The following is a 21,022-nucleotide window of genomic DNA, read 5'->3' as shown; positions in this document are numbered from 1 at the left end:
GTGGGCACAGCCTTTGGGGGGGGGAACACTTGGGTAAGGGGTGCACCATGGGGTGGGGGGCATGCTGGGGTGGGAGACCTTTGGGTGTGGGTTTCAGCATGGGGTGGGGGCACCTTGGGGGGGGACACCCCCCATTTGGGTGTGGGGAACACCCAGAGGGTGGGTGCACCCTGGGGGGCTATGAGGTGGCTGCACCCCACCATGCCGGGTGCCCCCCCTGATGCCCCCCCCGTGTCCCCCTGCAGAGGTGGAAGTGGGGCAGGCGCAGGAGTTCGTGGTGGAGACGCAGGGGGCGGGAGGCCAGGGCAAGGTGGAGGTCAAGATCAGCGGACCCTCCCGCCGCCCCCTCCCCTGCAAGGTGGGGCCGGCCCCCCCCGGCGGCCCCCACCCCGTCACCTACACCCCCCCCGAGGAGGGACCCTACAAGGTGGAGGTCACCTACGACGGGCACCCCGTCCCCGGCAGCCCCTTCCCCGTGGAGGCCCAGCTGCCCCCCGACCCCTCCAAGGTGAGGCCCTTGCACACCCGGCGCGTGTGCAAGAGTGCCCCCCCCCCGGCCTTGCACACCCGTCCTCATGCGCCAGATGCGCGGCCCATGGACGGCTCGCGCCCACGCTGCCCGTGCGTGCTCCTTGCACACTCACGTCGCCTACGTGTGCTGTTGCACGCTCACAGCTGCCTTCGTTGCACACATAGAGCGTGCACAACCTGGCCGTGCCCGCGTTGCCCATATACTTGCACGCTGCTCCTTGCACACTCTCCCCACTTGCACGCCCGCGCGGAGAGCGCCTGTGCTGATTGTGCCCGTGCTGCGGGTGCAACCGCACGCTTACCGCCAGTGTGCCCACGCCTTGCACGCACGCGTCACCGGCACAGTGCCCCCCCGCCCCTTGCACGCCCGTTGCCTCAGCAGGGCTTGCCGCCGCACCTACCCATCGCCTCGCACACATGCGTGTGGCACCAAGCCCTCCTCCGACGTGTGGTTTTTCCCCACCACCTCCATAGGTGTGCGCCTACGGGCCGGGTCTGCAGGGCGGCAAGGTGGGCACCCCGGCCCCCTTCACCATCGACACCAAGGGTGCCGGCACCGGGGGGCTGGGGCTGACGGTGGAGGGTCCCTGCGAGGCCAAGATCGAGTGCCAGGACAACGGGGACGGCTCCTGCTCCGTCTCCTACCTGCCGACGGAGCCCGGCGACTATGCCATCAACATCCTCTTCGCCGATCGGCACATCCCCGGCAGTCCCTTCAAGGCGGAGGTGACCCCCGTCTTTGATCCCAACAAGGTGACGGCCAGCGGACCCGGTTTGGAACGCGGTAAAGCCGGGGAGGTGGCCACCTTCATGGTGGATTGCTCCAAAGCCGGGGACGCCGAACTCACCATCGAGATCATTTCGGAAGCCGGGGTGAAAGCCGAGGTGCTCATCCAGAACAACCGGGATGGCACCTACACCATCACCTACACCCCCGCCTGCCCCGGCTCCTACACCATCACCATCAAGTACGGCGGGCACCCCGTCCCCAAGTTCCCCGTCCGTGTCACCATTGACCCTGCTGTTGACACCAGCGGCGTCAAGGTCTACGGCAAAGGCGTGGAGCCACGAGGTGAGAGCAAGGGGCATCCCATCCCTGTGAGCATATCTTCCCCATGGACATCACTATGGGCATCTCCTCCTCATGAGCACCCTCATGGGCATCCCATCCCTGTGGGCACCTCCTCTTCATAGATAACCCCTCTCATGGCGAGGACCTCCTGGGCACTCCAGTGGGCATCTCCTCTCCATGGGAACCTCCCCCTTTGCATGGGCATCCCCATGGGCATCCCATCCCCATGGGCACCTTCTCCCCATGGGCATCCCATCCCTACGGGCATCCCAACCCTGTGGACATCTTCTCCCCATGGGCACCTCCTCCCCATGGGCATCCTATGCCTGTGGACACCTTGTCCCCATGGACACCCCGTCTCATGAGGAGGATGCCTGGCCACCCTATGGACTCCTTCTCCCCATGGGCAAATGCCCCTAACATGGGCATGTCCTCCCTGTGGGCATCTCCTCCCCATGGCCACCGTTGCCCCCCTCTTTACGCAGAGGTCTATGGGGCATCCCCACAGGCACCCCCTCTTAGGGGGGCCTCCCCTGGGCAACCCCTCCCACGTAGCTGTGGAGCGCAGCAGGGAGAGGGGCTGGAGACCCCCAAGAGGGGGAGGGGGGCTGTCAGTGGGCAGGACCCCCACTCAGGGTGGGCACCTCGTCGGGGGTGCCGAGCGGGTGCTGAGGGTGCCGTTCCGCAGGGGTGCTGCGGGAGGTGGGCACTGACTTCACGGTGGATGCCCGGGCGCTCACCAAGACGGGGGGGCCCCACGTCAAGGCCCGGGTGGTCAACCCCTCGGGCGCCAAGACCGACACCTACGTTACCGACCATGGCGATGGGACCTACCGCGTGGACTACACCCCCTACGAGGATGGTGAGGGACCCCCAGTGACCCCAAAACCCCCAGGGGACCCTGAGCCCCCCCCCGGGTCCCCAACACCCCCCTGGGGACCCCACATCCCAGCCAGACATCCTCCGTCTCCCAGGTGGGGACCCCCAGAGAGGGACCCCCCCCAAACCACATCCAAGTGGGGACCCTCCTGATCTGCCCTGGCCGGAGACATCCCCCCTGGATCCCCATAACCAGGGACCACTCATCCCCTTGGCCAGGGACCCCCCGGTTCCCCCAGCCAGGGACCCCCAAACCCCCTGAGACCCCCCAAAACCCCAACCAGGGACCCACAACCCCCCCCAAAACCCCACCTAGGGACCCCCAAGACCCCTGAGACCTCCGTAAACCCCAACTAGGGACCCCCAGACCCCCTCAAGGGACTCCCAAACCTCCTGAGACCCCACCCCCACCGTGGTGGGAGGGGGATGACGGCGTGTCCCCGCGTCCCCAGGCATGCACCGGGTGGAGGTGACCTACGACGAGGTGGCGGTCCCCAAGAGCCCCTTCCGCGTGGGGGTGGCGGAGGGCTGCGACCCCAGCCGCGTGCGGGCGCATGGGCCCGGCCTGGAGGGCGGCCTCGTCGGCAAGGCCAACCGCTTCACCGTGGAGACCAGGTGAGCATCGGACCCCCAGCCACCTCCCACCCCTGCCACCAACCCACCACCTCCAGCCCCTCCCATGGATCTGTCACCTCTGTCACCTCTGTCACCTCTGTCCTCTTCCATTGGATGTGCCACCTCCATCCCTGGCCATGGATGTGCCACCTCTGTCCCATGCCACCAACCTGGCACCACCATCCCCTGCGGTGGATGTGCCACCTCCATCTTCTTGCATTGGATGTGGCACCTCCGTCCACCTACCACCAGTGTGGCATCTCTGTCCCCCTGCCATGGATGTGGCACCTCCATCTCTTGCCACCAACGTGGCATCTCCACCCCCTGCCATGGAGGTAGAACCTCCATCTGTCTGCTGCCATCACGATACTGATGCCCTCCTGCTGTAGACGTGGCACTACTGTTCCCTTGCCACCAATACGGCACCTCCAGCTGCTGCCACTGATGTGGCACCTCCGCCCCACTGCCACCAACGTGGCACCTCCATCTGCTTGCCATGGAGGTGGCATCTCCAGCCCCATATCACCAATGTGGCACCTCCACTCCACTGCCACCAACATGGCACCTCCATCTGCCTGCCATGGAGGTGGCACCTTTAGCTCCCCACCGTGGAAGTGGCCCCCCTGGCCCCCACCATGGACGTGCCACCCCTACCCCAAAAGCCAGCCCACCCCTGGCATCGTCCCTGAGTGGTGCCATGTCCCCAGGGGTGCGGGCACTGGGGGGCTGGGCCTGGCCATTGAGGGTCCCTCCGAGGCCAAGATGTCCTGCAAGGACAACAAAGACGGGAGCTGCACAGTGGAGTACATCCCATTCACGCCTGGGGACTACGATGTCAACATCACCTTCGGTGGCCACCCCATCCCTGGTGCGTGGTGGGGCTGGGGGCTGGGGGGTGGTCTGGGGCAGCTGGGGGGCTGTGGTACCCACCAGGGTGGCTGTGGGGTGGAGATGGGTTCCTGGGTGCTGGCAGGTGGAGGTTCTTGTGCTAACCCCATGTCCGACCCCTCGGTGACCCCATGGCTGTGCTGACCCCATGTCCATCTTGTGCTGACCGCAAGCCCATGCTGACCCCACCCATGGTCTGGCCCCATGGCCATGCTGACCCTATGCCCACACTGATCACATGCCTGTGCCATCCCCATGGCCATGGCTTTGGTGTCCCTGTGGCCATGTTGACCCCATGGGCACATTGACCCCATGGCCATGCTGTCCCTGCAGTGTGCCCGTGCCCGCGCTGTGCCCATGGACACGCTGACCCCATAGGCACGCTGTCCCCATGCCCAGGTTGACCCCATGCTGTGCCCATACTGAGCCCTTGCCCACGTTAACCCCATGGCCATGTTGACCCCATGGACATGCTCTCCCTGTAGACCCCATGGCCACATTGACCTCATGGATATGCTGACCCCATGGACATGCTCTCCCTGTACCCACATTGACCCCATGGCCACATTGACCCCATGGCCATGCTGTCCCCGTGCTGTGCCCATGCTGACCCCATGGCCACGCTGCCCCCCTGCCCGCGCTGACCCCTGCCCGCTGCCGCAGGGAGCCCCTTCCGGGTGCCAGTGAAGGATGTGGTGGACCCCAGCAAGGTGAAGTGTTCGGGTCCGGGGCTGGGCCCCAGCGTCAGGGCCCGGGTGCCCCAGACCTTCACCGTGGACTGCAGTGCGGCGGGGCTGGCACCCCTCGAGGTCACGCTGCTGGGACCCTCCGGTATGTGGGGACACGCAGTGGGGAAGAGGGAGGGGGCATGGATGGAGGAGGGGCCATGTCTCATGGGGTGTCCTGCTCCATGGGGTGCCCTGTCCCATGGCACATCCTCCTCTATGGAGTGCTCTGCCCCATAGGGTGTCCTACCCCATGGGGTGCCCTGCCCAAGGATGCCCTGCTCCATAGGGTGTCCAATCCCATAGATCCCATGCTCCAGAGGGTGTCCTGCTCCATAGGGTGTCAAACCCCATGGATGCCCTCCTCCATGGGGTGCCCTGCCCATGGAGGTCCTGCTCCATAGGGTGTCCTGCCCCATGGCACATCCTCCTCTACGGAGTGCCCTGCCCCATGGTTACTCTGCCCATGGATGCCCTGCTCTGTAGGGTCTCCTGCCCCATGGGGCATCCTGCCCAGGGACGCTCTACCCCATGGGTCACCCTGCCCCACGGGGCGCCCTGCCCCACTGATGGCTGCTGCCTGCAGGTCTGGCAGAGCCTGTGGAAGTACGTGACAATGGTGACGGCACCCACAAGGTCAACTACACCCCGGCCACCGATGGGCCCTACACTGTGGCGGTCAAATACGCTGACCAGGAGGTGCCACGCAGGTGAGGACCACCACCCTGGGGTGGGGTGGGACACCCCCACCACAGCCAGGGGTGTCCCACCGCCCTGCTGACCACCATGCCCACCCACAGCCCCTTCAAGATCAAGGTGCTGCCCGCCCACGATGCCAGCAAGGTGCGCGCCAGTGGGCCGGGGCTGAGCACCAGCGGCATCCCCGCCAGCCTGCCCGTGGAGTTCACCATCGACGCCCGTGACGCTGGCGAGGGGCTGCTCACCGTCCAGATCCTGGTGAGCACCCAGGGGTCCTGGGGGACCGGGCTGACCCTCAGGAGGTGATGGGGTGCTGGCACATGTGGTGAGGGGTGCTGATCACCCATGTGGTGCTTTTGCACCCATGCCGTGGGGCACTGGGGTCCTTGTGGTGTCTGCAGGGTGCCCTGGCACCCATGCCATTGGGTGCTGAGCCCCGTATGTTGCCCTGGCACCCATGCCATTGGGTGCTGAGCCCCGTATGTTGCCCTGGCACCCATGCCATTGGGTGCTGAGACCCACATGGTGCATTGGTGCTGCCCTAGCACCCACGCCATTGGGTGCTGAGCTATATATGGTGCCCTGGCACCTATGCAACAGAGTACTGAGCCCCTGGCACCCATGCAGTGGGGTGCTGAGCTCCACGTGGTGCCCTGACACTCATGCCATGGGGTGCTGAGCCCCACATGGTGCCCTGAGCCCCACATGGTGCCCTGACACTCATGCCATGGGGTGCTGAGCCCCTGGCACCCAAGCAATGGGGTGCTGAGCCCCTCATGGTGCACAGGTGCCACTCTGTCACCCATACCATGGGGTGCCGAGACCCTCACAGTGCTCTGACACCCATGCCATGGGGTGTTGAGCCCCATCCAGCCCCGTTACGCCCATTTAATGGGGTGCTGAGCTGGGTGCTGCCCACAGGACCCCGAGGGGCAGCCCAAGAAGGCGGCGATCCGGGACAACGGGGACGGCACCTACACGGTCTCCTACGTCCCCGACCTGCCGGGGCGCTACACCATCACCATCAAGTATGGGGGGGACGAGATCCCCTGCTCCCCCTTCCGCATCCACGCTGTGCCCGCCGGCGACGCCAGCAAGTGCCTTGTCACAGGTGGGCCCTGCCCCGCAGCATCCCCTCGCTGCCCCACAACGTCCCCACGCTGCCCCACAACGTCCCTGTGCTGCCTCCTGCCGCTCCGCAGCATCCTCGTCTTGCCCCACAGATTCCCTACGCTGCCCCACGGGTTCTGCGTGCTGCCCCACAGCATCCCTGTGCTGCCCCACTGCACACCCCACTGTTCTGTGGCATCCCCACGGCATCCCTCCGCTGCCCCACGGCATCCCTCCGCTGCCCCACGGCATCCCTCTGCTGCCCCATGGCATCTCCTGTTGCCCCACAGCACCCCATCTCACCCCAGGCACCCCTGCCTTGCCCCATGCCACCCTATGGCTGCCCCCACCCCCTGCCCCATAGCTGCTGCCCCTCCCAGCACCCCCATCTGCCCCACTGCTGCCCCCCACCCCTTCCACCCCACTGCTGACCCCCTGCACCCTCCACCCCACCCCTTCCACCCCACCGCTGCCCCCCCACCACCGCCCCCCACCCCTTCCCATCCCACTGCTGCCCCCAGCACCCCCCACCCCACTCCTTCCCACCCCACCGCTGCCCCCCCCCCCAACCCTGCCCCATGGCACAGTGGGGGTGAGAGGGTGCCCCCAGAGCAGAGCAGGATGCGCCGGCCCCCTGGCCCCCCCGGAGCCCCCCTGGCCCCCCAACCCTGCCCCCTCCCCCCTTCTTATGTGCTTTTCCCTGGTCTTTCTTTGCAGTATCCATTGGGGGCCACGGACTGGGTAAGTGGCGCCAGGGGGCTGGGGGGGGAGGAGTTGGGGGGCTGGACTGGGGGTCCCCATGACCATGACGCCCCCCCAAACCCTCCCGCAGGTGCCTGCTTGGGTCCCACCATCCAGATCGGGGAGGAGACGGTAATCACGGTAGACGCCAAGGCGGCCGGCCAGGGGAAGGTGACCTGCAAGGTGTCGACCCCCGATGGGGCCGAACTGGACGTGGACGTGGTGGAGAACCACGATGGCACCTTCGACATCTACTACACCGCCCCCGAGCCCGGGAAATACGTCATCACCATCCGCTTCGGCGGGGAGCATGTCCCCAACAGCCCCTTCCATGTCCTGGTGGGTGTCGCTGGGGGTCTGTGGTGGAGGTGGGATGGAGGTTGTGGTGGGGACTGTGGGGTTGGGAGGCTGTGGTGGATCCAAGGGCCAGAGGCTTGGGGCCATTGTGGGCACCATGGGGTTAGGAGACCATGATCGGCATCATGGAACCGGGAGACCATGATGGGCATCATGGGATTGGGGCCATGGTGGACACCATGGGGCTGGGAGACTGTGATGGGCACCATGGGGTTGGGAGACTATGGTGAGCACTGTGGAACTGAACTGGGGCCAGGGTGTTGACAGTGTAGTTGGGAGACCATGATGGGCACCAAGGGGCAGAGAATCGGGGCCAGGGTGGCCATCATGGGGTTTGGAGACTATGATGGGCACTATGGGGGAGAGAGTTGGGGTGAGGGTGGGTACCATGGGGTTGGGAGACCGTGATGGTCACCAAGGAGTTGGGAGACCATGATGGGCACAATGGGGCAGAAAGTTGGGGCCATGGTGGGCACCACAGAGTTGGAAGACCGTGATGGTCACCATGGGGTTGGAAGCCCACCATGGGGTACCATGGTTCTTACACCTCTCTGCTCCACGGCATCAGGCCACGGAGGAGCCTCCCGCCACCGCTGAGAACCTCCGGCCCTTCAACCTCGTCATCCCCTTCACTGTGCAGAAGGGTGAGATCACAGGTATGGGGAGTGGGGATGGCACATGGGGGGTGCGGGGATTTTGGGGGAGCCATGGACCGGGCTGTGGGGCACAGTGGGGCGCAAACCAGCTGCCCCCAGTTCCCGGCTGATGCGGTGGCCCCAGGGGAAGTGCGGATGCCCTCGGGGAAGACAGCGCGACCCAACATCACTGACAACAAGGACGGGACGGTGACAGTGCGCTACGCCCCCACCGAGAAAGGGCTGCACGAGATGGACATCCGCTATGATGGCAACCACATCCCTGGTGAGACTGAGGGGCTACTGGGATCACTGGGAGGTGGCTGAGCGAGGCTGATGCCACCTCACCCTGGTTGGGCACCCATGGGTTGAGCAGCCCGCTATGGTGCGAGGTGTCCCCATGGGGTCCCTGACCATCATCCCCTGTGTCCCCAGGGAGTCCTCTCCAGTTCTACGTGGACGCCATCAACCCCCGGCACGTGAGCGCCTATGGGCCGGGGCTGAGTCACGGCATGGTCAACAAGCCTTGCACCTTCACCATCGTCACCAAGGATGCTGGGGAGGGTGAGTGGTGGCCGGGGGGGCACCAGGGGCTCTGGGAGGGTTCTGGAGACCCCCCCAATGCTACCGGGAGGGGTTAGAGATGCCCAATGCCTCCTGACACCCTCCCTGTGCCCCCCAGGTGGGCTCTCGTTGGCAGTCGAGGGTCCCTCCAAGGCAGAGATCACCTGCCAGGATAACAAGGACGGGACCTGCACGGTGTCCTACCTGCCCACCGCCCCCGGGGACTACAACATCATCGTCCGCTTCGATGACAAGCACATCCCAGGCAGCCCCTTCACCGCCAAGATCACTGGTGAGATGGGACCCCCGTGGTCTTGGGGATCCAACCCAAGGTCCTTGGTGCCTCCAGATAGCCATGGGGGCACCTGCATGGTCATAGCCATGGGGGCACCTGCATGGCCACTGGGAACCCATCACACAGCTGTGATGTCCCTGTCCATCCCTGGCCACCAGGACCCCATCACATGGCCATGGGGACTTTGTAGGGCCTTGGAGACACCATCATATGGTCATGACCAGCCCCAGCCATGAGGATCCCATTCACACAGCCATGGGGACCATGTGCACATGGCCATGGGGACAGCTGCATGGCCATCAGGACCCCACCACATGGCCGTGGGGACCCCATCCATTCCCAGCCTCCAAGACCCCATCACATGGCCCAGGGGACCTCATGGGGACCCCATCCATTCCCAGCCTCCAAGACCCCATCACATGGCCCAGGGGACCTCATGGGGACCCCATCCATTCCCAGCCTCCAAGACCCCATCACATGGCCCAGGGGACCTCATGGGGACCCTATCACATGGTCTTGAGGACCCTATTCACACATCTATGGAAACCTCATCCTTCCCTGTCCCTGGGGACCCTGTCCACATGGCCACAGGGACCCCATCCATCTCCAGCCCCGGAGACCCCATCCAACCCCCCACCCACCTCAGGCCGCTGTCCCCTTGGCCCCACTGATGGCATCTCCATAGGGGATGACTCCATGCGGACGTCCCAACTCAACGTGGGCACCTCGACTGATGTCTCGCTGAAGATCACAGAGACAGACCTGAGCCTGCTGACGGCCAGCATTCGGGCGCCATCGGGCAACGAGGAGCCCTGCCTACTCAAGCGGCTGCCCAACCGCCACATCGGTGCGTGGGGGACATGGGGACAGGGGACACAGTGACATGCACACATGGGGCCAGGAGGATGCAGGTGCAGGAGAGCTAGGGCATGGGGTGTAAGGTGGTGGGCACACAGAGAGGGTGATGTGGGACTTAGGGACGTGGGACAAGGGACGACAGGGCTGTGGCATCACAGGGATGGGTGGCCCCATGACATTGGGTGCTCAGGGCTTGATGGCCACGGCACATTGCTGGTGATCAGGGGCTTGTGGTGGTGGCCAGGGCTGGTAGAGGTGGCTGACAGTGGTGTTCCCCTCAGGCATCTCCTTCACACCCAAGGAGGTGGGCGAGCACGTGGTGAGTGTGAAGAAGAGCGGGCAGCACGTCACCAACAGCCCCTTCAAGATCCTGGTGGGGCAGTCAGAGATCGGGGACGCCAGCCGGGTGAAGGTGTGGGGCAAGGGACTGGTGGAAGGTCACACGTTCGAGGTGTCCGAGTTCATTGTGGACACACGCAGCGCTGGTGAGACCATGGTCCCTGGGGCCACGAGTTGGGATGGGACTGTGGGATAGTCACTGCCATCGTGTGGTCATGGTTGGGATGAGGTGGTCACCATGGCTATGGCTAGGATGGGATGGTGGCTGTGGTCATGGCTGAGATGAGATGGTGACCATGGCCACGACCAAGATGAAATGGTGGCCAAGACCATGTCATGGCTATGGCCAGCACAGGATAGAGTGGTGGCCATGCTTATGGCCATGGCGTACCATAGCAAGGGTGGGATGGTGGCCATGGTTGTGGCTGGAGCGCGGTGGTGGCCATGCCTATGGCCAAGGTGGGATGGTCGCTGTGGCTGGGGTTGGATGGTGGCTGTGGTGGTGGCATGGCCAAGGCCCGGATGGGATGGTGGCCAAGGCCATGCCACGGCTGTGGCCAGCATAGGATAGGGTAGTGGCCATGGTGGTGGCTGGGCTAGTGGCCATGGTTGTGGCCATGGCAAGGAAGGGATGGTGGCTGTGGCCATGGTGCAGCCATAGCCAAGAGGGTCATGCTATGGTGACCATGGCTATGGCATGGTTGTGGCCAGGATGGGATGGTGGCCATGGCATGAGTATGGCCAGGATGGGGACAGCAGCAGTGGGACAGCTCTGAGCATGTCCTCATGGCTGCCTAGGCTACGGTGGGCTGGGCCTGTCCATCGAGGGTCCCAGCAAGGTGGACATCAACTGTGAGGACGTGGAGGACGGCACCTGCAAGGTCACCTACTGCCCCACTGAGCCCGGCAACTACATCATCAACATCAAGTTTGCCGACAAACACGTCCCAGGTGGGGACTGGGGGGGGACGGGGACACGCGGGGTGGCACTGGAGCGCCTGGACCCCTGGGTCCCCCCTTGGTGACCAGGTCCCTGAGGTGGCCATCACCCGCAGGGAGCCCCTTCACGGTGAAGGTGACGGGTGAGGGGCGCATGAAGGAGAGCATCACGCGCCGGCGGCAGGCCCCCTCCATCGCCACCATCGGCAGCACCTGTGACCTCAACCTCAAGATCCCAGGTAGGAGCTGGCCTTCCTCCTCCTCCTCCTCCTCTTCCTTCCTCCTCCTCCGCGGGGCTCGGGGATGGGGGTGCGTCTTGGCCGCTCCAGCTCTGATTTCTGCCTCCTTCTTCCTTCTCTCCCCGTCCGTCCGTGCGCTCGTCCTCGTGCCCGTCCGCGTCTGCCCGTGCGTCCGCGTGTCCATCCCTCCGGGTGTGCCTCCATCTCCCTGTGCATCCACCCACGCGTCTGTCCACACGTCCTTCTCTGTGTTCATCTGTCCACACGTGTCTGTGATCATCGGTCTGTCCACCCATCTGCACGTCCATCCCTGTGTCCATCCATCCCTGCGTCCACCCCTGTCTCCATCCCTGTGTCCATCCCTCCCTTGTCCATTCCTATGTCCACCCATGTGTCCATCTATGTGACCATCCATCCCTGTGTCCGTCCATCATTGCATCCACGTCTCCATCCATCCACGTCTCCATCCATCCACGTCTCCATCCATCCACGTCTCCATCCCTGCTTCCACCCACGTCTCCATCCATCCTTGCCTTCATCCATCCCTCTGTCCATCCCTGCTCCCACCCCCATCTCCATCCACCCCTGTCATGCTTCCACCCCGTCTCCATCCACCCCGTCTCCATCCACCCCTGTGTCCATCCCTGCTTCCACTCCCATCTCCATCCATCCATGTCTCCATCCCTGCTTCCACTCCCATCTCCATCCATCCATGTCTCCATCCACCCCTGTCTCCATCCCTCCACATCTCCACCCATCCATCCGTGCACCCACCCACCCACGTGCCCCCTGCGCCTCTCCCTGTGCCGTCACCGTCTCCGTCGGGCGCCGGCGGCCGGCAGGCAACTGGTTCCAGATGGTGTCGGCGCAGGAGCGCCTGACGCGCACCTTCACGCGGAGCAGCCACACCTACACGCGCACCGAGCGCACCGAGATCAGCAAGACGCGGGGCGGCGAGACCAAGCGGGAGGTGCGGGTGGAGGAATCCACCCAGGTCGGCGGGGACCCCTTCCCCAACGTCTTCGGGGGCTTCCTGGCCCGCGAGGGCCTGGGCTCCTTCGGCTCCATCGCCCGCGGCCAGGAGGGTGGGTGCCGGCCAACGGGGAGGGTGGGTGGGCGAGTGAGGGTGGGGGGGCCTTGCACGGTGGGGTCGGGGTCAGGGGGGAGCGGGCTTGCGCCGGGCGCCGGGTGCGCTTGCAGTGGGAGTGGGCTTGGCGGGGAGTGCACCGGCACGGGTGCCGCGCATGTGGAGGGGAGCGGGCTCGCACGAGGGCTGCGCTTGCAAGGGTGCTGCATGTGGAGGGGAGCGGGCTCGCACGAGGGCTGCGCTTGCAAGGGTGCTGCATGTGGAGGGGAGCGGGCTCGCACGAGGGCTGGATGCGCGGGTGCATCAGAGCCGGCTTGCGCCGGGGCTGCGTGCTTGCAGGGGAGCATGCTTGCACGGGTGCTGCGCTTGCAGGGGACTGCATTTGTTGCCAGGACTGGATGCGCTTGCACAGGGGAGCACACTTGCATGGGGGCTGTGCTTGCACGGGGGCTGTGCTTGCACGGGGACTGCGTGTGTGCAGGGGAGTGGGCTTGCACAGGCACTGCATGCTTGCTCGGCGGCGTGCTTGCACAGGGGCTGTGCGTGCTCGCGCAGAGGTTTGCTTGCACAAGGGCTGGATGTGCGTTTGCACACGGGAGCGTGCTTGCACGGGGCCATGCACACTTACACAGCACTGTGGGCAAGCTTGTGCGAGAAAGTGTGCTTGCATGGGGCTGTGTGCTTGCACAGACATGTGCTTGTGCAAGGGCTGAATGTGCATTTGCACATGGGAGCATGGTTGCACGGGGGCTGTGTGTGCTCACGGGGGCCGTGTGCCCTTGCACAAGGGCTGTGTGCTCACACCAGGGGCCAGCACACACCCTCCCCCTCCAGCCTGTGTGTGCCCCTTGCACAAGGCCTTGCACGAGGCCAGGACACGTGCCCGTGTCTCAGGAGCTCTGGGGACATGCTCGCACAAGGCTGCCTTTGCACATGCGCGGTGGCTGGGCACCGGCTGCTGTGCTCACAAGAGGGGGGTGTGCGCCCCTCACACGGGGATGTGCGCGGAGATTGGGGGGGGCAACGCTGGCCCTTCACAGAGTGGGACCTTTTGCACAAGTGTGCACAAGCAGGTGTGCACGCTCACAGGGGTGTGCACGCTCTTAGTGCAAGTGTGCAAACTCACAGGTGTGCGTGCATGAGTGCGCATGTCTGCACATGCTCGCAAGCGTGTGTGCACACGCTTGCAAGTGCGCCTGTGTCCTTTGCACCAGGGCGCACGCTCCCCAGGGAGGTCTGTGCCCAGTGGGGGGGGGCACACAGGATTTGGCGGGTCTCGGGGTGGCGAGGCGGTCCCTGGTGGGTGCAGGGGTGGTGGGGTGACATGGTGACGGGGTGCCCTGGTGCCATGGTAATGGGCAGATGGGGTGCCAGGGTGATGGGATGCCAGGGTGCCATGGTGCCGTGGTGCTGGGGTGCCAGGGTGATGGGGTGTGACACGGCACTTGGGTGCCACAGTCATGGGGCAATGGGGTGCCAGGGTGCTGGGGTGCCAAGGTGCCCTGGTGCTGGGGTGCCACGGTGGTGGGCAGATGGGGTGCCAGGATGCCAGGGTGCCATGGTGCTGGGGTGCCAGGGTACCGGTGAGCCCTGGCACTGGGGTGCCAGGGCAATGGATGGGATGACATGGCGACGGTGTGCCGGGGTGCCACAGCGATGGGGCGACGGGGTGCCAGGGTAATGGGGTGCCAAGATGCCCCCGGGGATGACGGGGTGCCCCGGTGTCCCCGCAGGCGAGGCGTCCCCGCAGGAGCTGTCGGCGCAGGTGCTGAGCCCCTCGGGGCAGCGGTTCGAGGCGGAGGTGGTGGCGGGGGGCGCGGGGGTGTACAGCGTGCGCTTCGTGCCCCAGGAGATGGGCCCCCACACTGTCAGCGTCAAGTACCGTGGGCAGCACGTGCCCGGCAGCCCCTTCCAGTTCACTGTCGGGCCCCTGGGCGAAGGGGGTGCCCATAAGGTGCGAGCGGGGGGCACCGGCCTCCAGCGTGGTGTGGCCGGCGTGCCAGGTACGGGGGGGTGACGGGCAGGGGGAGTATGGCTGCTGGGGGGGGGGGTATAGGGGCAATGGGCATGGGTGCAATGGGGGGTATGGGTGCAGTTGGGGGGGATATCGGTGCAATGGGGGGGAATGTGGGGGCAGTTTGGGGGGGTGCAAGAGGTGAGGGGGATATGGGTGCAGGGGGAATGGGGGGTGGGGGTTCACTTGGGGGGGTATGGGTGCAGGGGGGGTGCAATGGGGGGCATGGGTGCACCTGGGGGGATATGGGTGCAGGTGGAATGGGAGGTATGGGTGAAGTTGGGGGGATAAGGGTGCAGTTGGGGGGGATATGGGTGCAGGAGCCGCGGGGGGCATTGTGGCTGGGGGTGGCACTGGCGAAGGATGGGGGCACCTATGGGTGTCCCTGTGTCGTCCCCCTCCCAGCTGAATTCAGCATCTGGACACGAGAGGCGGGGGCCGGGGGCCTCTCCATTGCGGTGGAGGGGCCCAGTAAGGCCGAGATCGCCTTCGAGGACCGCAAGGATGGATCCTGCGGCGTCTCCTACCTCGTCCAGGAGCCCGGTGGGTCTCGGGGTGTCGTGTGTGTCCCCTCAATCCCTGAACCCCCCCCCCCCCAACCTCAGGGTTGTGCATAGCCTCATGCCAGGGGGATAGGGACCCTCACGCAAGGTGGGACCCACGTGTGAGGGAGTCCCCGTGCGAGGGTCCTCCCCGTGCAAAGGTGTCCCCAAGTGAGGGTGTCCCAGTGTCAGGGTGTTCCCACGCACAGGTCCTCCCAGTGCACGGGTGTCCCAGTGCATGGGTGTCCCAGTGTCAGGGTGTCCCCTTGCCCCCGTGCGAGGCCACCTCTGTGTCCCCCCAGGTGACTACGAGGTCTCCATCAAGTTCAACGAGGAGCACATCCCCGACAGTCCCTTCGTGGTGCCCGTGGCCTCCCACTCCGATGACGCCCGCCGCCTCACCGTCACCAGCCTCCAGGTACCCGGGGACACGGGGACACACGGTCACCCCCCCGGTGTCACCCCCCAGTGTCACCCTGCACCCCTGGGCTCCCCAGACAACCCCCCATGTCACCCCTGGACCACCTTGCGCCCATGTGGCACCCTTGGGGTACCCCCAGCCCCTTGGTGCCCCCTATGCTGACCCCGTGCCCACCTCCAAGCCCCCCCCGCCCCGGTCCCCGGGGGTCAGTACCAGCGCCATGTCCCCGCAGGAGACGGTGACGGTGAACCAGCCGGCGTCCTTCGCGGTGCAGCTGAACGGGGCGCGGGGCGTCATCGACGCCAAGGTGCACACGCCGGCCGGCGTAGTGGAAGAGTGCTACGTCTCCGAGCTGGACAGCGGTGGGACATGGGGACACGGGGACGTGGGGACGTGGGGTGTAGGGACAAGGGATGGAGGGACATGGGGGTGTGGGGACATGGGGATGTGGGGACGAGGGATGGAGGGAGATGGGGGTGTGGGGATGAGGGATGGAGGGACATGGGGGTGGAGGGACATGGGGATGTGGGGACAAGGGATGCAGGGACACAGGGAGATGGGGACACGGAGGCGCGGTGTGGGGGCGGTGGGTGACGCGGTGCCACCCCCAGACAAGTACGCCATCGGGTTCCTGCCGCGGGAGAACGGGGTGCACTCCATCGACCTGCGCTTCAACGGGCGCCACGTGCCCGGCAGCCCCTTCAACATCCGGGTGGGCGAGCAGAGCCAGGCTGGGGACCCCGGACTCGTCACCGCATACGGCCCCGGCCTCGAGGGCGGCCTCACAGGTGACACCGCTCGCGAGGGACATGGCTGAGGGGGGGTCCTGGTGGGGACATGGCCACGGTCAATGCTATAGCTGTGGGAGGGTGGTGATGGAGATGTGGCCATGGGGACATCGCTGTGGGGTGGTGGCACTGGGGACATGGCCGTGGGGATGTAGCTATGGGGTGGTGGCACTGGGGACATGGCCATAGGGATGTAGCTGTGGAATGGTGGCACTGGGGACATGGTCATGTAGCGATGGGGTGGTGGCAATGGCCATGGCCGTGGTCAATACCAAGGCCGTAGGAGGGTGGTGGTGGGGACATGGCCATGCCTATGGGGTGGTGGTAATGGGGACATGGCCATGGCAGTGGGGACGTGGCCATGGTACGGAGCCAAAGCTCTGGAGTGGCAGCAGCAGGGACATGGCCATACCTACAGGGTGATGGCAAAGGAGAGATGGCCAAGCCTATAGGGTGGTAGCAATGGGGACATGGCCATGGTATGGGGCCATGACTCTAGGTTGGTGGCAGTGGGGACATGGCCATGGGGAGTTGGCGATGGGGACATGGCCACGGTATGGGGCCACAGCTCTAGGTGGTAGCAACGGAGACGTGGCCATGGCGTGGGGCCACACCTCAGGGTGGTGACAAGGGGGACACAGCCGTGGTGTGGAGCCACAGCTTGGGGTCGTGGCAATGGGGACGTGGCCATGGGGTGGTGGCAGCGGGGACGCGGCCATGGCGCGGTGCCGGCGCCTGACCCACCTGGCGCAGGCGTGTGCTCGGAGTTCCTGGTGAAGACGGCCAACGCGGGGGCGGGCGCGCTGGCTGTCACCATCGACGGCCCCTCCAAGGTGAAGCTGGACTGCATGGAGTGCGCCGAGGGCCACCGCGTCACCTACACCCCCATGGCCCCCGGCAACTACCTCATCTCCATCAAGTACGGCGGCCCCCACCACATCGTCGGCAGTCCCTTCAAGGCCAAGGTCACCGGTACGGATGGGGGGACAGGGATGAGTCCCAGGGGGTCTCTGGGGGGGGGTGACAAGGGTTCAATGGAGTGGCATGATGGAGGACCCCCAGGGTGACATGAATGAGGACCCCCAAGGTGACATGCTGGGGTGTCACCAGGGGGACATGATGGAGGACCCCCAAGGTGACATGAAGGGAGACCCCCAGCGTGACATGATTGGGGGTCCTGAGGGTGGTGTGATGGGGGGGTCCCCAAGGTGACACACTGGGGACCCCCAGAGTGGTGTCACAGGGGTCCCTGAGGGGATGGGCAGTGTGGTGGGTTCCCCAGGGGGGGTCCCTAGAGACAGAGTGGGGGTGTCCCCACGGGCAGGGGACTGACGGCATCCCCACCCCCCCCCCCACCAGGCCCGCGTCTGTCGGGGGGACACAGCCTGCATGAGACATCGACGGTGCTTGTGGAGACGGTGACGCGGGGGGGGACATCGTCACGGGGACCCCCCGCTTTCGGGGGGCTCCCCAAGTTCTCCTCGGATGCGGGGAAGGTGGTGGCGCGGGGGCCAGGGCTGGCCACCGCCTTCCTTGGCCAGAAGAACCACTTCACTGTCGACTGCAGCAAGGCTGGTGCGTGGAGGGGTGGGCACGGTGGGGTCCTGGGGTGTCTCGAGGGGTCCTGGGAGGGGAGGGGATGGGTCACTGGGGGGGGTCTGGTGGGGAGTCTGGGGTGGGATGTGATGGGTCACTGGGAGGGGGTCCAAGGGATCTGGGGTCACAGGGGGATGCGATGGGTCGGGGGGGGGGGTCCAGGGTCTGGTGGAGGATGCAATGGGTCATTGGGGGGGTCCAGTGGGGGAGGTGGTGCGTCGCGGTGGGGGGGGTGTCTGGTTGAGGGTCCAGGGTCTGGTGGAGGGTCTCAGGTCTGGTGGGGAAGGCAACAGGCCAGAGGTGGGGGTTCAGTGGGGGGTCTGGGGTCTGGCAGGGGGGAGTCTGGGCTCTCGAGGGCAGGGTGTAGACCCAGCATTGCTCCCCGCCAGGCACCAACATGCTGATGGTGGGGGTCCACGGCCCCAAGACCCCCTGCGAGGAGGTCTACGTCAAGCACGTGGGCAACCGGATCTACAATGTCACCTACACGGTCAAGGAGAAGGGGGACTACGTCCTCATCCTGCGCTGGGGGGACGACAACGTCCCCGGCAGCCCCTACCGCGTCACCGTCCCCTGACCCCCCCCCCCGGCACCCACACCTGGAGGACATGAGGAGGAGGTGGTTGGGGGGGGACCTGGGGGGTCCCAAAGGGGTCCTGGACCCACCAATAAAGCACTGGGAGACTCAGGGTGCTGTGATCACTGGGGGTGCTGGATGGGGGGGGATGTGGGGTGGGGGGGTTCTGATGGGGGGTGGGCCAGGATGCTGGGGTCTTGGGGAGATCTGGGCCAGGATCCCAGGGTCCTGGGGGAGGCCACGGCAGGACAGCAGTGTCCAGCAGGAATCCTCAGGGGTCTGGGGCAGGATCCCAGGGTCTTGGGGGGGATCCTGTGGGGGATCCTGTGGGGATCTGGGACAGCACCTCAGGGTCCTGGGGAGGTGTCTATGGCAGGACACTGTGTTCCAGGGGGGGCCCTGGGGGGTCCAGGGCAGAACATTGGGGTCCTGGGGGGGCCTAGGGTAGGATACTGGGGTCCAGACAGGGGTTCTGGGGGGATCTGGGGCAGGCTTCTGGGGTCCTAGGGGGGGTCTATGGCAGGACACTGGGGTCCAGGGGGGACCCTGAGGTGGTCCAGAGCAGGACATCAGGTCTTGAAGGGGTCCTGGACAGTTTGGGGCAGGATTCTGGGGTCCTAGGGGGGTCCACGGCAGGACACCAGGGTCCAGGGGGTGTCCTGGGGGTCTGGGGTAGGATACTGGGGTCCGGGGGCAGTTCTGGGGGGATGTGGGTCAGGATCCCAAGGTCCTGGGGGGGGTCTATGGCAGGACACTGGGGTCCTGGGGGGGTCGGAGGCAGGACACCGGGGTCCCGGGGGTGTTCTGGGGGGGTCGGAGGCAGGACACCGGGGTCCCGGGGCCGTGCGGCTGGGGGTGCCGTGCCCTGGGGGGGTGTCAGGACAGCGGGTTCCATTGGGGGGGTCCACCCGCCTCCCCACTCAAGGACAAGGCGAGCTGCGCATGCCCGGGTGGTCCGGGAGGGGCGGGGCCACGGCTACGGGGCGGGGCCGTAGCTGCGGGAGCGGGGTCAGAACGACCAGCTCTGGGAGGGGGCGGGCAGAAGGCGCAAGAGGGGCGTGACTAACTCGACGGAGCGGGGTCAAGACGGGCGGGGCGGGGCCAGCGCAACCGAGGCCGTGCTCGAAAGCGCGGCGTGGGCGGGGCGCGAGAGAGGCGTGGGCGTGGCCCGGAGGGGTGGTGGGTGGAGAAAGGGGGCGTGTCCTGCGCGGCGGCGCATGCGCGGCGCGCCCCCCCTCAGCCGGTAACGGCGTCTGCTGGTGTCGGTGTCGGCCATGTCGGGCCGCGGGAAGCTGATCGCGGTGCTGGGGGACGAGGACACGGTGACCGGGTTCCTGCTGGGCGGCGTGGGCGAGCTGGATAAGCACCGCAAGCCCAACTTCCTGGTGGTGGAGAAGGAGACCAGCCTGGCCGAGATCGAGGAGACCTTCCGGTAGGCCCCGGGGGTCGGGGGGGTGATGGGGGAGGCCCGGGGGTTGGGGGGGTGGTCCAGGGGGTGAGGGGGTCCCGGGGATAGGGAGGTTCGGGGGGTGGGTTCCAGGGTATTGGGGGGGGGTCCTAGGGCACTGTGGAGGGGTCCTGGGGCACTGGGAGGGGGTCTTGGGGCACTGGAGGGGGGTCCCGGGGTTGGGGGGGGTCACAGGAGTCCCCGGTAGGGAGAGGGGGGGTCTGGAGCAAAGGGAGAAGGGGGGAGTCCTGGGGGGGGTGTAGGGGTCAAGGGGGTGCTGGGGGGACCCAGGGTCCCAGTGCTGACACCCCCCTCCCGCTCCCCCCCCAGGAGCTTCCTGAGCCGGGAGGACATCGGGATCATCCTGATCAGCCAGTGCCTGGCGGAGCTGATCCGGCACGCCGTGGAGGCCCACGCCCGGCCCCTGCCTGCCGTCCTGGAGATCCCCTCCAAGGAGCACCCCTATGACCCCACCAAGGACTCCGTCCTGCGCCGCGCCCGCGGCCTCTTCACCCCCGACGACCTCCGCTAGGGACCCCCCGCCCAGTACCCCCAAAACATGCCCCACCCTGGGCGTCTACGTCACACCCCCGGGGGTCCTCATCCCACCCCAGGGTGCTGTTGGGGGTCCCCATCCCACCCCCGAGGGTCCTCATCCCACCCCAGGGTGCTGTTGGGGTGTGGGGGGGTTTGTCCCGGCGTTGCCCCATGACTCCTCCATCCCGTGACGGGCGCTGGAAGGGGAAGTGCGGCGGCTGCCGGATTTTGCCCGCCGCTGCCGGATTCTGCCCGCGACGGCTGGTGTGGGCAGGGGAGGAGACGTCCCCGAGGGGGTGTCAGGGTGGGGGGGACACCCCAAGGACACGAGGAGCTTGTGTTGTCACCATAACTGCAGCCCCCCAACCCCAGCAGCACCCCTGGGCAGGGGGCTGGTGTTTATTGAACCCCCCTCCACAGTGTGACCAAATGGTGTCTGTGTCCCCAGTGTCCCCAACACGTGCTGTCACTGCTCGCTGCCTGCTCTGCTCTGTGGGTCGCGCCATGGGGCTCAGGTGGGGAGGGGG

General features: G+C 66.2%; 2 protein-coding genes across 3 annotated transcripts in view; both read left to right on the top strand.

The window, feature by feature from the left end:
* The window catches only part of FLNC (filamin C), a 31,598-nt gene extending 12,976 nt beyond the window's left edge, over positions 1–18,622 (top strand). Inside the window, exons 20-47 of one of the 2 annotated variants that reach the window (XM_069801444.1) lie at positions 246–508; positions 1,006–1,603; positions 2,292–2,465; positions 2,935–3,097; positions 3,805–3,965; positions 4,649–4,816; positions 5,297–5,420; positions 5,511–5,667; positions 6,331–6,520; positions 7,237–7,260; positions 7,352–7,599; positions 8,186–8,273; positions 8,398–8,538; positions 8,688–8,816; positions 8,935–9,108; positions 9,797–9,958; positions 10,251–10,454; positions 11,107–11,259; positions 11,364–11,486; positions 12,329–12,571; positions 14,307–14,576; positions 14,993–15,130; positions 15,432–15,547; positions 15,783–15,912; positions 16,162–16,338; positions 17,092–17,310; positions 17,698–17,913; positions 18,324–18,622. In XM_069801444.1, the coding sequence (XP_069657545.1) occupies positions 246–508; positions 1,006–1,603; positions 2,292–2,465; positions 2,935–3,097; positions 3,805–3,965; positions 4,649–4,816; positions 5,297–5,420; positions 5,511–5,667; positions 6,331–6,520; positions 7,237–7,260; positions 7,352–7,599; positions 8,186–8,273; positions 8,398–8,538; positions 8,688–8,816; positions 8,935–9,108; positions 9,797–9,958; positions 10,251–10,454; positions 11,107–11,259; positions 11,364–11,486; positions 12,329–12,571; positions 14,307–14,576; positions 14,993–15,130; positions 15,432–15,547; positions 15,783–15,912; positions 16,162–16,338; positions 17,092–17,310; positions 17,698–17,913; positions 18,324–18,511 (5,141 nt within the window). In that variant the 3' untranslated portion in view covers positions 18,512–18,622. The remainder of the gene's footprint in view (positions 1–245; positions 509–1,005; positions 1,604–2,291; positions 2,466–2,934; positions 3,098–3,804; positions 3,966–4,648; positions 4,817–5,296; positions 5,421–5,510; positions 5,668–6,330; positions 6,521–7,236; positions 7,261–7,351; positions 7,600–8,185; positions 8,274–8,397; positions 8,539–8,687; positions 8,817–8,934; positions 9,109–9,796; positions 9,959–10,250; positions 10,455–11,106; positions 11,260–11,363; positions 11,487–12,328; positions 12,572–14,306; positions 14,577–14,992; positions 15,131–15,431; positions 15,548–15,782; positions 15,913–16,161; positions 16,339–17,091; positions 17,311–17,697; positions 17,914–18,323) is intronic. The other variant, XM_069801445.1, reaches the window with a different exon arrangement.
* Positions 18,623–19,708: 1,086 nt separating this feature from the next.
* On the top strand, positions 19,709–20,968 carry ATP6V1F (ATPase H+ transporting V1 subunit F). Its single transcript, XM_069801472.1, has 2 exons — positions 19,709–19,943; positions 20,289–20,968. The coding sequence occupies exons 1-2, from the start codon at positions 19,786–19,788 to the stop codon at positions 20,488–20,490; spliced, it is 360 nt and encodes a 119-aa protein (XP_069657573.1). The 5' UTR covers positions 19,709–19,785; the 3' UTR covers positions 20,491–20,968.
* The last annotated feature ends 54 nt before the right edge of the window (positions 20,969–21,022 follow it).

This window comes from Haliaeetus albicilla, chromosome 14 (assembly GCF_947461875.1).
Source record: "Haliaeetus albicilla chromosome 14, bHalAlb1.1, whole genome shotgun sequence".
Lineage (NCBI taxonomy): Eukaryota > Metazoa > Chordata > Aves > Accipitriformes > Accipitridae > Haliaeetus > Haliaeetus albicilla.
The sequence above is the reverse complement of the archived record's forward strand: the minus strand, read 5'-3'. Positions and strand labels throughout refer to the sequence as shown.